The 14,422-nt window shown below is 32.8% G+C and overlaps 3 protein-coding genes across 4 annotated transcripts in view; 1 reads left to right on the top strand and 2 right to left on the bottom strand.

The window, feature by feature from the left end:
* Positions 1–56: 56 nt before the first annotated feature.
* Positions 57–8,799, bottom strand: LOC119836205. 2 transcript variants are annotated; one of them, XM_038361470.1, is made up of 6 exons: positions 8,389–8,799; positions 7,274–7,387; positions 5,596–5,850; positions 2,988–5,134; positions 2,566–2,751; positions 57–1,910 (listed from the first exon to the last, which is right to left on the bottom strand). In XM_038361470.1, exons 1-6 carry the CDS (start codon positions 8,504–8,506, stop codon positions 1,851–1,853), a joined length of 2,880 nt encoding a protein of 959 aa, XP_038217398.1. In that variant the 5' UTR covers positions 8,507–8,799; the 3' UTR covers positions 57–1,850. The 2 variants fall into 2 exon arrangements, with proteins under 2 accessions (XP_038217398.1, XP_038217399.1); XM_038361471.1 differs by having other exon boundaries at positions 2,988–5,128.
* A 692-nt stretch (positions 8,800–9,491) lies between these two features.
* On the top strand, positions 9,492–12,128 carry LOC119836269 (phosphoglycerate mutase 1). The gene is made up of 5 exons (XM_038361556.1): positions 9,492–9,706; positions 9,777–10,009; positions 10,359–10,550; positions 10,982–11,054; positions 11,630–12,128. The coding sequence occupies exons 1-5, from the start codon at positions 9,604–9,606 to the stop codon at positions 11,794–11,796; spliced, it is 768 nt and encodes a 255-aa protein (XP_038217484.1). The 5' UTR covers positions 9,492–9,603; the 3' UTR covers positions 11,797–12,128.
* Positions 12,129–12,968: 840 nt separating this feature from the next.
* LOC119836149 (protein lethal(2)k10201) overlaps positions 12,969–14,422 on the bottom strand; it is a 10,170-nt gene continuing 8,716 nt past the window's right edge. The window contains exons 3-4 of the mRNA XM_038361402.1: positions 13,795–13,990; positions 12,969–13,310 (exon numbers count right to left, since the gene is read on the bottom strand). Of these exons, the coding sequence (XP_038217330.1) occupies positions 12,999–13,310; positions 13,795–13,990 (508 nt within the window). The 3' untranslated portion in view covers positions 12,969–12,998. The remainder of the gene's footprint in view (positions 13,311–13,794; positions 13,991–14,422) is intronic.

Here is a 14,422-nt window from a genome sequence, read left to right as displayed (position 1 = left end):
ATTCAATTACCATTTTACCATTACTAAATCAAAATAACAGTAAAAAACACCACAAATAAGAATTAATGTTTTTATTTGTCCTTAATTAAAAAAGAAACAAAAGATACTTATTTTATAACCACTCTTATAACGAAGTAACAATATAAACGTACTCCCACTGAGTACCAGATTTATTTACAGTTTATATAATTGAGATTTGTCATTCTACGAACTAAAAAAGGCTTAACTTGACAAGGAACTTTTTTGTTATAACTTAAGATTTGCAGAACTCGTTTCGTATGACTGTCTATATGATATTCCTTATAAAACAATACTAAATGCGTTTAAGACACGTTACATAAAATCCGCTTTGAATTGAGCCTTTTCTATGGTAAAGACAGTCGAGATAAGTATTAAAATATGTAAAGATCTACAAACACCTGATAATTATTTTATAAATTGGCCCAAATGTACAATGTACAAAGAAATAATTATAGATATATAAATTTAAATATTTCGCAACGACAACCTTCGATGTAGAGGTAGACAAATTAAAATACACGAAACGGGCTATATTGGTATGTAAAGCATGGATTATTCTTTTACTGTAATACAATTTATATTACATAATTTTAAACTCGTGGACAACAAAATATTTTCAGAAAAAGAACAAAAAGTTTATTGTATGGAAACAAAAATAGCAACACTGTTCAATGTCTTTTTCTATAACTAATTTTCGCGCCAAAATAGCCTTGAAGTAGTATACAAATACTAACCTAAAGAAAATCGAAGTAACGTTAAATAAACAACAATCACATAGTACTTAGTACTGTTCAAATACTTTTAAAAATACATATTTCTGTACACTTTATTTTACACAGGCACTTTTCTTTTAATGCTAGAATGTCTAAAAAATATATATAAAAATACCTAAGCTGCTCACGCGTATGTCAGTTTTATGAGTATTCTACAGCTTTAAAAAAAAATAAATGGTCAGTGAAAAAAAACAACAGCACAAATTTATATAACTACAATTTTGGGGTAATGAAAATTAAGGATATCAATATCATCATAATTGTTGAGAATTCTGAGTTCTGGAACTCACTTTTATTTTAGAAACAACACAACAAAAAAGTGAAAAGTATGTCTTAGTCGTATGTCGTGACTAGGTGTTTAGTATATTTTTTACTTGAAAATTTTTTGTTTTATTTTTTTACTTGTGTATATCTGTTAGGTCCTACAATCGGATTAAAGTTTCTCAGATCAGCTTGTAATATTTAGAGTGATATGTATAGAATCAAAATGAGCACCTACTAAAAAAATTACACTTGAAATTACCCTTAATTCGCAATTACCCCAATAGAGTTTACATATAGTAACCTAAAAGGAAAATTAATAAAAAAACTAGGAAAATTTTAAGATTCTTGAGGACCAACAAGACCAAGATTATTATAACCCCCAATGGTTTTTTCTAATAGCGATTTTATTTTCAAAAACAAAAGTCTAGGAAGATCCGCTTGTTTATAATTATTTTTAGCAACAAAGTAAACATTTTCATATTTTATATACACTAATATTTTGAATACAATTGTAACAAAATCAATTCCTGAAGTGGTGAAACAGAGAATCACAGATTTGCCTTCACTTTTGTCAAAAACATCCAATTATTTTGGTTTGAAGTAACTTATGAAACCAAAGGAAATAATTTTTACTTGAAACTATCTCCATCGTATTGGCCCAATCGATATAATATTCAAATAAAAAAAAACAAAAATAAACTTCACCATTACGCATGACTAACAAAGCTGTAACATATCTTACAAGAAAACAATTTGGTGTAAGAAATAAACAAACAAACAGACCGGCACGTATCACTTTTTCTTATTCAATTTACTCAAAATATGGCCAGGGTTTTGTCTCATTGAAAAGAGCTGAAAAAAAAAAATCATTTAGTCATCGTTAAACGAGGCGGTAGTTAGCTATAGTGCGATCGAGATAGCATGCTACAGTTTGCGTGTGGAAGGGAGATGGCAGATGCTTGCGTGTCACAAATTCTATTAAGGTTTGAGAAAGTGAATCAACACCAGTGTCATTTATTATTAACATCCTATTGCACAAAAATACCAGCTTAAATTTTTTCATTTCCATATATCTTAAGTCAGGTGCTTCATACTCAAACTCAAACTCAACCTCAAACATTTATTTATTCAATTGGACTTCGTATAGAAGCACTTTTGATGTTACACAGTTTTAACATTTACCACCGATTCGGAAAGCAGTTTCTATACAGGAGAGCCATGTTAATTTAAAAAAAAATGGTTGCCTGTAAAGTCGGTTTTACGGGCGAAGATTTTACGTGACAACGTCTTTTTTTCCAACGCCAAGAACGCTCGAGAAAGACAGAGACAGAGACACAAGCACGCGCCGATTCAATGCGCCTAATTCTCTAGTGTTGCGCGCGCAGCGGACCGATCATAGTTCGGTGACTCATCGTAACGTTACCGGGCGTTACACTTTTTCATGAGTGCCTTCGAGCCGCAACCTAATCTAAGACGTTGTCACGTCAAAAAACTATAAAACACTCACCGGATTGTGAAAACCATTTAAAGGTGTTTTCAAACGTGGCCTCTTAACAAATCCGTTGGGCATACGCACAGGACCCCGAGGAGCTTCGGGGCCCCAACGACTTTTGAAGGGTCGGTCTTTTTTGAACCGATTGTGGAAGGTCATGTTCACTTCCGTCGCCCTACTGAATTCTTCGTGGAGTTTGTTCTATAATGAATGGAAAAGAATATTAATATAAATATATTACATAAGAAAATTTTTTCGAGATTTTTTTTATATTACTAAAACAAGAGCCCTCAGCACCTCACATAAAAAAAATTTCTGAAACATACAGTTAAGAAATCGCACAAAATACCTTATTGAGAAAAATTTAAAATATTCGACGCTTCAAAACGCTCCTCACTTAGATGATCGTTTTCGTTTAACAAAGCAAATGTACTCACCATATTGTCGAAGTTGGTTGTATCCGGCGAGCAGCGCACGTCCTGCTCCAGCACGCTGCTCTGGCTGACCTCGCTGGTCATCATTTGCTTCAACCTCACGAACTCGTCGTACATCGCCTTGCTCGAGCTCAACAATCGGCTCTCCAAGTGGCCGCACATCGAATTGGAAAACACTATCGGGTCAGTCTTCTTCAGGATCTCGAGTAAAGTCCGATTCAGGCCAAATTCGTACGGCAGAATACAAACTCGCTCCAACACGTGGACGGCCACTTCACTGTCAAACGTCCTATCTATAGAGCACATGTACCTGGTCAACTTCATAAACACCGTCCGGAACCTATAGAAGTTCTGCGATTGTGCAATCACTTGCATGTACACGTCGCACAATAACACCCCCGGTCTCACTTCGCATTTCAGCAGATCTTCACACTGCTTCAGGTCCACGGAGTTCAGGTAGAGTAGAGTCCTCTCCGCCGCTTCCGTTTTCAGTTTTACGTCCGTTATGGACGCGTCGTTCGATTTCACGACGAAATCGATGGACATTTCGACTAGAAACCTGGTGAGGTTACGCCTAACACACGCGTCGATGAAGCACAAACCGTATAGACGTCTCAGTTGAATGTAATTCCTGACGAGCATGTACTCCTGGACGAACGTGTCATCAGTTAAGCGATCCAGCTTATGTGCAATGTTCTGTTCGTCCGGATAAATATGTCGGAAATTGCAATTGCTATTCTTGCAATTCTCTATTAAGTTGAATACGCAAACACCACGAAGTACCGAACTCTTAATGAGTTCAGCTGGGTTGTACGATGTATGCGTAAAGCATGGATTTGGTGACGCAAAGAAGTTTGGAGTTGGCAATTTTCTTGGCTCGTCACACTCCGACTTACTTGACTCAGAACTGGTTTCGAAGTTATTGACGTTTGGGATACAATCGAAATTGTTTCGTATGGATGTCGAATCGGCGCTTTGTTTCTCACAAACACTTATTTGAACCGTTTTTTTACTGAGCTCTAAGATTTTAGACGGATTGTAAGATACTGGTTTCGGTTTCTTGAATACTTCAGATACTATTGGCTGTGGCACATATTCATCTACCACTGTAGGTTTTGGAGGTTCTGGCGGCTGAGCGTACAGACTGATCCTGCGATTCGACTCCACTTCGACAATGCTCTCAGCGAAGAGCGACAAAGCATCATCAACATCATCATCTTCATCGACCGCATGTCTGGTCTTCAGATCGCTGTCTGTAGACACTTCTGTTTTATTCTTAGTAAAATTTTCGTCGCATTTTTCTTGTATCTGTACAGAAGCTGCATTACAGGATTCGTTTGATTTCTTATTTGTATTTGCGTCAATGCTCTCTGTTTCTAATTTCGTTATATTCAACCACATTGATAATAGCATCAATTCTTCTTGAAATACGTTTTCTTTAACTAGGTGTTCTTTAAATATATCAGTGTCCTGGAAGTTATCATTGCCACTTGTCCAATTACACTGTTCTGCGTTAAATGTTTTCAACACGTCAACTATTTTGTCATGAATAGACCTATTGTCTACTATTTCCTTGGCTGCAGATTCATTGCAAGACGGTTTATTGACTACGGATTCGTTGCAAGACGATGAGGTACTCAGGTTTAATGCATTCGAAGAAATCTCTACATCTGTTTGTTTATCACTACTGGAATCACTATCGGATGACGAATCGGAACTTTCAGTTGATTCTTCTTTTGTAATAGTTGTTGTTGAATCACATAATTTGGTTAGTTTTATAAATGGGATCTTATTGTCTATACAAAAGAAATCATTTGACACCACAGTGACACACGTTGTAGTACTGGAACTGGATATGTCTTTGGTCCAAGAGAATTCTGACGAGCTGATCATAGAACTTCGTCTTGAATTGATTTCCTGGTTTTCTTTATTTATATCTAGATTAAGTTGACAAGTTTCTTTGTCTTCCAGTTTGGGTTCCACAAGTGGTGTTTCTTGAATATGATTTTCTTTGTTTTGACTAGACTCAGGAATGTAGTCGTTAACCACAGTCCTGACTAAGCCTTGAAGTATTTTTTTGCGGTTTAACGACAACCTTCTTCTTGTTGGTTTTGGTTTAAAACTATTGGTAAGTTCAACAGTATCTGTAACTAATTTTAATTTTCATGTTATGGATTAGCATTCATATTTTCTTTAAATATTTAGCAATACACATTGCTTATGTAAAATAAATTAACTAAGGATATTTAGACACTTTTTTTTTTTGGTACTATTATTGATCACCCTTAAAATTTGAAGTATAATAAAATATAATAAGTATAGAAACAATATGGTAGTTAGGTCATATTATGTCTTAAACTTCCACTTTTTAAACTACAAAGTTATCTTATCAACATCTAGTTGCTTTAAAGAGTGTTAAGCAGTGTACAATTTAAACAACCCATTTTAAGTAAAATTATTTTAATCATAAAAGCATCTCCAATGTGATGAATTAATTGAACGAAAACTGATTAGATATTAGATTATCAGTTTAATTCAATGAATAATTAACATATAAACTGTAAAATTTCTATAGCTGAAAGTTAAATCTCACCATTTTTCACCCACTTACCTTGACTATTGTCCATGGTAATTGCGATTTTTGCATTCGAATTCTTTCGTACAGTTCTAGCTTTCTTACTTTCAGGACTGACAACCTCTCCTTTTTCAATGCCATCAGTTGTTTCTTGTGACGCCTCAATTCCATTTTTACTAACAACCCTCTTACTCTGATATTTTCGTTTAAGTATTGGCTTCTTGACAGCTGGTTTATTTGTAATCGTGATTTGTCCAAAGCTATTTTGCTTTTGAAATTGTGCTCTGACAACTGTGAAAAAGAAATCATAGTGATATTGGCTTACTTAATAATTTATAGCTTTAACAGTGCAGGAACTCACTATGCTTGGAAAACAAATAAGCAAACGATTAGGTTCAATATACATCTATATCATGTGATACACATAGATTTTGATGAATTTCAAACACACCCATAGTCTCTAACATAAACCAGGTCAGCGGGAATGGGGTTTTTATTATACTATGATTGTAACATAATACTTGTTATCAATTTTATAATCTACTAGCTGCGCCCTGCGGTTTCACCCGCATAAGTCTGCATCCCCTAGGAATATCGGGATAAAAGCTCCCTGTATGTTATTCCAGGTGCCCAGCTGTCTACATACGAAATTTCATTGCATTCGGTTCAGAAGCTTTTGCGTGAAAGAGTAACAAACACACACACATCCTTACAAACTTTCGCATTTATAATACTAGCTGCGCCCCGCGGTTTCATCCGCGTAAGTCCGTATCCCGTAAGAATATCGGGATAAAAAGTTGCCTATATGTTATTCCAGTTATCCAGCTGTCTACTTACCAAATTTCATGGCAATTGGTTCAGTAGCTTTTACGTGAAAGAGTAACAAACATCCATACATCCATACAAACTTTCGCATTTATAATATTAATAGGATTAGTAGGATTTCATCTTAACAAATCTTTTAACTTTGTATCATTCAAAATAAAGAAAAAGAAGAACTTTAGATACAATAACTGAAAAAACATTTAACTGAAAAAATTCGCTAAGCTATGTATGAAAGTGTATTATATTTGCTTTGCTTGTAATACAATAGATATGCAGCTTACAAAAGCTGGACACTTAGCAAGCACTAAATTATGAAAAACGACTTCTATAAAATTACTACCTGGCCCAGCAAATGCTTAGATCTTCCTGATATGCGCACAAAATGTTATGAGAATTGGTCCAGTCGTTCCGGAGTAATATGGAAATGAACATAGTAACATAATGTTCCTATTTTTATATTTATCGTTTATTTGCTAGCTTCTGTGTTAACAATGAATAGAATTAAAAAAAATTGTTTTTTTAAATAAATTTGTTATTTTACTTTGGTTTTGTTTAACAAAAAATAGACCCTATCATTCCTGAGGTCTACTTAAATATCTGATTTAAATTTCATCCTATTTGGTTAAGGATTTTTACATAAAAGACAGTGGGCAGCTTGAAGCCCTTTTCCATTTCCATACCCTTCCAGTCCATTCTTTTTTTCTAGATGTCAATTGTTTCTATATCCGTTATCCCGTAAAAGCAGGGAACACATTCATAGAGGCACTACATATTTTGCATATGTCAATGTGCGGTAGTGTTGCTTACCATCAGGTGAACCGCCAGCTCAGTTGCCCACTATAACATATTAAAGTCACTTTCGCATGTATATTATTTGATAAGTACAAACCCTCATTAGCTAGTGCAATTTTAACTTCTTGATTTAATTTAGATGTGACTTTTCTTCCCCGTTTAGGTTTATTTGGTGCTGTTTCATCTTTCTTCGGTTCTTCTTTAACCACATCTAAAAATAAATCAATACATTATCAAGCACATAAATTTTTTCATCTAATGAAGGCAATGGAAGAAAAAATTACTAGCACAAAAATAATTTTCCTATATTTAATATTTCATAACAGCAACATATGAATTATATGATCTATTATGGGTGAAGAAGTTATTTTTCTTTTTATTTTTTTTAATAATTTCTTAATGAATTACAATTTTTGATAGTGATGCTTGATCTATATTTAACACTTGCTCTATCTTAACGTAATTTATTTCTTATCAACCTAATCTCTATGTTTTAAACGCAACAAAGACATGAGTAAAAGGAACTTTTACTTCAGTTACTTGTTGACCCACAGTGGGTCTCAGATGTGGGATTTTTTAAGGTATACATTGATTATAGAATATATGATATATATGATGATGATTAAGTGTATGATTATATTTATAACAGTTGTTAGCTTAACATTGGTGAGTTTATCCATTCTCAATAATTGGAATGTCTGATTTCATATCACAACAGGTACAATTTGCGGTTAACACCATTCATAAAAGAAAAACAATTGTTCGCTTCTCACATCATAGATCAATAGATTTAAACTGAAGATTACTCATAGTCAAAGTATTATAACAATACATTTTGTGTCAATAAGTAGGTTTTTTTTATTTTATTTTAATAGTTGATATCAATTAAAAAGTGTAAACCATTTTGCACTCCGGGCATGGCAGAGGGTTTTTGGGTAGAAGAATTCGACATAGTGCAAATAAACAGTTTAATTTAATGATGTAATATATAGCTTGGCAGTTCTCAAATAGAGAAAATGTTATATTTCATAATAACTTCAAATTCACAAAACTCAAAATTTGAGAGTATTAACATTTTTTGACAATGCAACGCAACAAAATTTTAGTAAATAAAAGCGTGTCTTGTAAAAACATAAAAGCGTATAAAAACATAGTCTGCATATTTTCAAAAGTAGATGTAACACTTATTTTTATACCAATTGAACATATTACCATTTGCATTTTCTGAAGCATTTGAGTTTCTTAAAGATTTCCGACTAGGTCGTACAATCTTCTTTTTCACTTGTGGCGTTGAGTTTGCTGTCTTTGCCAGCTTTTTCTTTGGCGGCATCTTTATTTATATAGTCATCACGTTAAAAACACAAATTATATATATATAAACACATGGAAGTTTACATTTAGAAGATATGAATAGGTAGGTACTTTAAAAACTTAACGTAACTTCATATAATTTTAATATTATTTTACTTTATCAAAGTATCAAATTAAGACTTTTTCTTTTCAAAGAACGAACAATGCCTTCATTATTCTCGAACGAACAATGTCTTTAGTGTTGAAATTTTACAATTCATCAAATTTATGAGACTGAAATATTTATCTTAGCGATTCTAACATATAAAAGTTTAAAGTACTCTGTGGATTTTAACATTATTTTGTAAACTGCACAGATAAATTAGAAAAACGTTATTTGTGTTGGTAATATATCTATGCAATACCTATATTATTTATTCTGTGCTCACTATTAAAGATTATACAGGTACCTAAATATTAATTCATACATAAAATTAATATTCAGGCATATCTATATGGTACAAAACAAAGACACCTACCAAATATTTTTTTGTTGAATGTTCTTTTGTAATATTCGTTCACATAATAACAAAATATAGTGATGAAAATCTTAAAAATTTGTACCTAAATGAAAATAAAAAATGTACTATAAGGTTACTATTGTGATCCGTTCAGTTAATTGGAAGTATTAAAATAACATAATAATAAGATAATCTATAACGCATTTGATGATCCTGTTCTCTTAAAGCGATTTCTACTTAGAAATTATTATACCTACTTAGGTAGACTTGAAAATAATAATAATTATTTTTAGTCTGTGTCAAACACTTCCTGCGTATTTATTATTAAGGTCTCCTCAAAGAAGATAAAAGATGCATGTAAGTGTTGCTACTTAAATTCATTTTCATTTCTTTCTCTATTTATTAATAGTTATTACATTATGATCGTACCTAGGTAGGTACATGGGTACCTACTACCTAGTTGACATTTTATGATTATTGTAGTGGCAGCACGGATCTTTAAAGGTCAAAAAGGTTACATACGTCAAAGTTAGAGGACGGTCGATTTCATTTGCGAAGCCGGTCAGGTATTTTATTATTTAATACTATAAAAATTAGATACTTTTAAACAATAATTATGGGTGGAAAGTACAAGATTGTAATGATTCGCCATGGTGAAAGTGAATGGAATCAGAAGAATCTTTTCTGCGGCTGGTATGACGCTGACCTTAGCGACAAGGGTAAATTTAGTCCTTCAGTTTGCTATGTCCGCTAAGTTGTTTTCAAAATGTTAACCTGAATTTTATTTAGGGCGCGAAGAAGCTGTTGCTGCAGGCAAAGCCTTAAAGGCTGATGGTTACCAATTCGATGTCGCCCACACTTCAGTTCTAAAACGAGCTCAAATTACTTTGAACTCTGTCCTTAAAGAAATCGGTCAAACCGATATTCCCATTGAGAAGACCTGGCGCTTGAACGAGAGGCACTACGGAGGACTCACTGGTCTCAACAAGGCCGAGACTGCTGCTAAATATGGTGAAGCCCAGGTATGAACGACAATCTATTAAAACTTATTGGCATATGCTGAATAATTGTTTAATGTAGAATACGCTTTGATGCAACGCAGTAGTAGGCTTACTACATATCTAACATTATTCTATAAAAAATGTACATATAAATTTAAACTATAATATTATTATATTATAGTTTCAATAAATTTAACAAACAAAAACACTTTATTGTGCACCAAATGATAATAATAGGTAACGAAAAAATAAATATATACATTAAAACATAAACATTCACAAAATTTAATGTAATTATATGTATTACACTAAATTTATTTAATTTCATATGAGAAAAAGCAATTATTCATACTGAAATATTTAACACTAGGTTCAAATCTGGCGCAGAAGCTTTGATGTACCTCCACCAGCCATGGAGAAGGACCACCCCTACTATGAGACTATTGTGAATGACCCCCGCTATGCTGGAGACCCGAAACCTGAAGAGTTCCCCATGTATGAGAGTCTGAAGCTCACCATTGAAAGAACCCTGCCTTATTGGAATAATGTTATTGTGCCTCAGGTATATTTTTAATTAAGTCAAATTATGCATTGTATTGTTGTATTTTAATATCTAGTTATAAATTCTGAAGCCCATGTCTCCTTGTTGGGCTCAAGTGTATGTAAGTAGGATTAAAGGTTGCATCAAACAGAATAATTGAATATATTTAATGTACAAACATACTGGTCTGTCAGGCCGCACAGGTTGCCTGGTCCAATTGTATACACGGTTTCTAAACACGGATAAATTCTCTGTAGTCACATGACTACAGAGAATTTATCTGACATGTGATGTGACCATAGTATGTTTTTTTTCAAATCAGCAATTAATGTGATGAATGAAAATAAATGTGTGTAAATGTGATTTAAATTTTAATTATTTACTTACATAACAGCAGTTAAAACTTTTCTATACTACTTCTTGTGATATAATTTACTTACACTAATTTACAGATCAAGGAGGGCAAAAGAATTATAATTGCAGCCCATGGCAACAGTCTGAGAGGGATAGTGAAGCATTTGGATAGTAAGTTTTTTTATTTATTTATTGAATAAAAGCATTCCCAACACTACAGTACTAAATGTAATAGTGTGGTCATCATAAAAATTGTTTAAATAACATGAAATTATGTTAATCATTTGTCACTTGGTCTAAGTAATATCTGTTGGATGTTAAAATGAATATGATGCAATAAAAATTTGGGTCTTGCAAATTTATATACATACATAGGATTGGGATCTTTTTATCATTATTTCGTAATGTATAATGTTTACTGATTGATATGTTTTATGTAATGTATGTTTTTTTATAAATTATCAGTTGGGTTGTATTTCTGAAAACATCATTAATATGATGTTCAGATATGTAACCTAATAAATTTATGTTTAAACTATCTATTTCTGGCTTCTTTACATACATCATAAATGTTGTTAAATAGCCTATAACCTTCCTCAATAAATGGATGATTAATAAGATAATATTAAATGGGCTATAATATAGTATAAATGTGAGAATCATCCAAGTTAATTTTAGAAATTCTTAAGAAATATCATCACTTTATTACAATTACAGTGGCTGAATTTTTACTTTTCTTTTTTCAGACCTCAGCGACGCAGCTATCATGGAGTTGAACCTCCCCACCGGAATCCCATTTGTTTATGAGTTGGATGAAGACATGAAACCAGTGGACTCCATGGTGTTCCTTGGTGATGAAGAAACTGTTAAAAAGGCCATGGCGGCTGTCGCAGCCCAGGGAAAAGCCAAGTAGATTAAGTATTAAAGTGAAATTATATTTATTTTGCATAGTTCTTATGAACAAAGATGTTATCCTTAATGTGGATATATGTAAATTTGTGAATGTGTTGTATATTATTTTGGCACGCTATAATTTATTTTGAGACCAGTTACCTTTGGCATAAAGTTCAATTTAACTTAGTTATGTACTAATCATTTATTTGGAGTTAAAATATTTTTAGAATATCGAAATGATCGGAATCTCTAAAGCCTAGATTCTAGAATGTTCAAATTATTGGATGTCTGCCAATTATTCTAATAGCTACAGATGTTGACAGAATGTGAGTAATAAACATTGTTAAGTAATGTATGTTTTTTATTTTTCAACATTCATCTCTAACAACTGGAATGTTGTGTCTGATTTAAATATTATTTTTATAGCATTTTTTACAAAATATTTTTAAAGAATAGAAAAAAACAACGAATTGACGATGAGAAGGCGCATCTTTGCCATGGTACAGTGAATGATGATAAACAAATTTTTCTTGTTGTGTCTATACTGATCAAAATCTCTTGGTATATATAGATGTGCCAAAAAATGCTATCCAAGAAATGGCTTCCTGGTGTAGCTAAGTCTTACTTCATAGCCTGAGATGTTTCCATACAGATTTCGTTTAAAAAAGCTCAATTAATTCATATACATATTGAGAGTATAGTATAGTATAGAAGATAGATATCAATGTAGATATAAAGGTTCAAAATGTAATATTAGTTTTATTATAAGTTGCAGGAAAGATAAGACCCGGGGTTTTCCTCGCATGTTCCCGTTCCCGTGGGATGAAAGTGTTTTTTATATCCTATGTCCCTCTCCCGGTTCTAAGCTACTTCTGCACAAATATTCAGCCAAATCGGTTAATCCGTTCTTGAGTTATAAATAGTGTAACTAACACCACTTTCTTTTATTTATATAGATTTTGATAAATAGAATTCAACTTGAATCATCAATGTGAGATTACTTAGACACCAAACCTCTTTGAAGTATCTTAGTTGAAAAGATATAACATAATTAAATTAAATTCAGTATAACATTGACCACCTTAGTTTTAAATCATATATTGTAATTTCTTTTATGTCAATTAAAAAGTACATTTTTAAAAACATGTCTCTCGTCGAGACTTGGCTTCTTAGTACAATAAGCACACAAAGAAAAATTAAACAAATATATAATAATATATTTTATTCAGGTAAACTCTCTTTCAAATCGGTCATAACGGTGTCCATATTAACAGATGTTCCTGTCCTATTGTCCTTGGTAAACTTTTTACCAGTGTATTTGAAACTTCTTTGCTTATTATTCGTAAAGGCGAATTTTTTGTGTTCCGAATTGGTGTCTATGTCCATAGCGTTAGAGTTCTTTTTCTGTTTCTTGGCTTTAGGTTTCTGGTCGAATCTGAAATCTTTGGGCAGTTTGTGGACTTTCACGCAGTGGTCGAGACGCTCGTCTGGAGACATAAATTTCTCTTTGCACTCTTCTATGTAGCAGCAATACTGAAATTGTAATTATTTCTTAGTATCTATTTGGGTTTCATGGTTAATCTTCTCCATCCCCTATGCTTGACTTAGGGCATCAGACAAAATTTATTCAAATCAGATTAGAAGTCAGACAGTTTTATAATATTAGGATGGAATTGCGAAAAGTCTATGCAGTGGACACCTGGAAACTGTGAGCTAAAAGTCAATTGAGTCGAGTCTTTAAAATAAAAAGGATATTAAATTAGATATCTTTTCATCTAATATTCGATATGGAACCTACCTAATTATAACATAGGACATTAAAAATGTATGTATTTAGATCTGTATAAATCTAAATAATCCTGCTTTCACATTCTCAATCAATCTTGTGCTACTTTTTCTCCACTCGTACTTACAAATTTTTACCAAGTTAATAAGACAATTATCCTGTACATGTGAGGAAAAAAGTAAACTGGAATTTTTGATATTACCGATAGCTTCTCCTGTTCTTTCTACTTACCGAGGGTTTCCTAAGAGCGCTAACGGCAAAGAACGAGTCGTGTGTCTCCTGCACGTGTAGGTCCAGCAAGTGGGGGGAGGGGAGGACCCTCTTGCACTCACAGCAGGAGTACCGGTGGGAGTTATAGTGGTTCTCGAAGTCTAGGAGGGAATTGGTGGTGAAATTGCATCCTGGGATCGAACAAATCGATTTTATACTGAAAATGGAATATAAGTAACTAGTTGAAACAAGTATTCTATAGCTTATGTGTTTTTCTGATAAGTATGCTGCACTCACTGCGCAATATCATAAGAATTTATGAAACTGCGCGGCATATCTATAAGGTAACTTATAAAACGAACATTCTATGTAGATACATTTTAGTAAAACTAAATAACAATAACTAAGAAAATTGTACATTTAAGTCTTATCTATACTAATATTATAAAGCTGAAGAGTTTGTTTGAACGTATTAATCTCAGGAACTACGGGTCCGATTTGAAAAATTCCTTCAGTGCTCGATACGAATACGATAGAAAATGTCATATTCGTGTTTTATTCGTGTTTTTTGTTTCCTGACATCTATTGGTGAATAATAATACTATTTTGCTTCGTAGATAGCTGGACAACTGAAATAATGTCATATTCG

The sequence above is a fragment of the Zerene cesonia genome, chromosome 23, assembly GCF_012273895.1.
Source record: "Zerene cesonia ecotype Mississippi chromosome 23, Zerene_cesonia_1.1, whole genome shotgun sequence".
NCBI lineage: Eukaryota > Metazoa > Arthropoda > Insecta > Lepidoptera > Pieridae > Zerene > Zerene cesonia.
The sequence above is the reverse complement of the archived record's forward strand: the minus strand, read 5'-3'. Positions and strand labels throughout refer to the sequence as shown.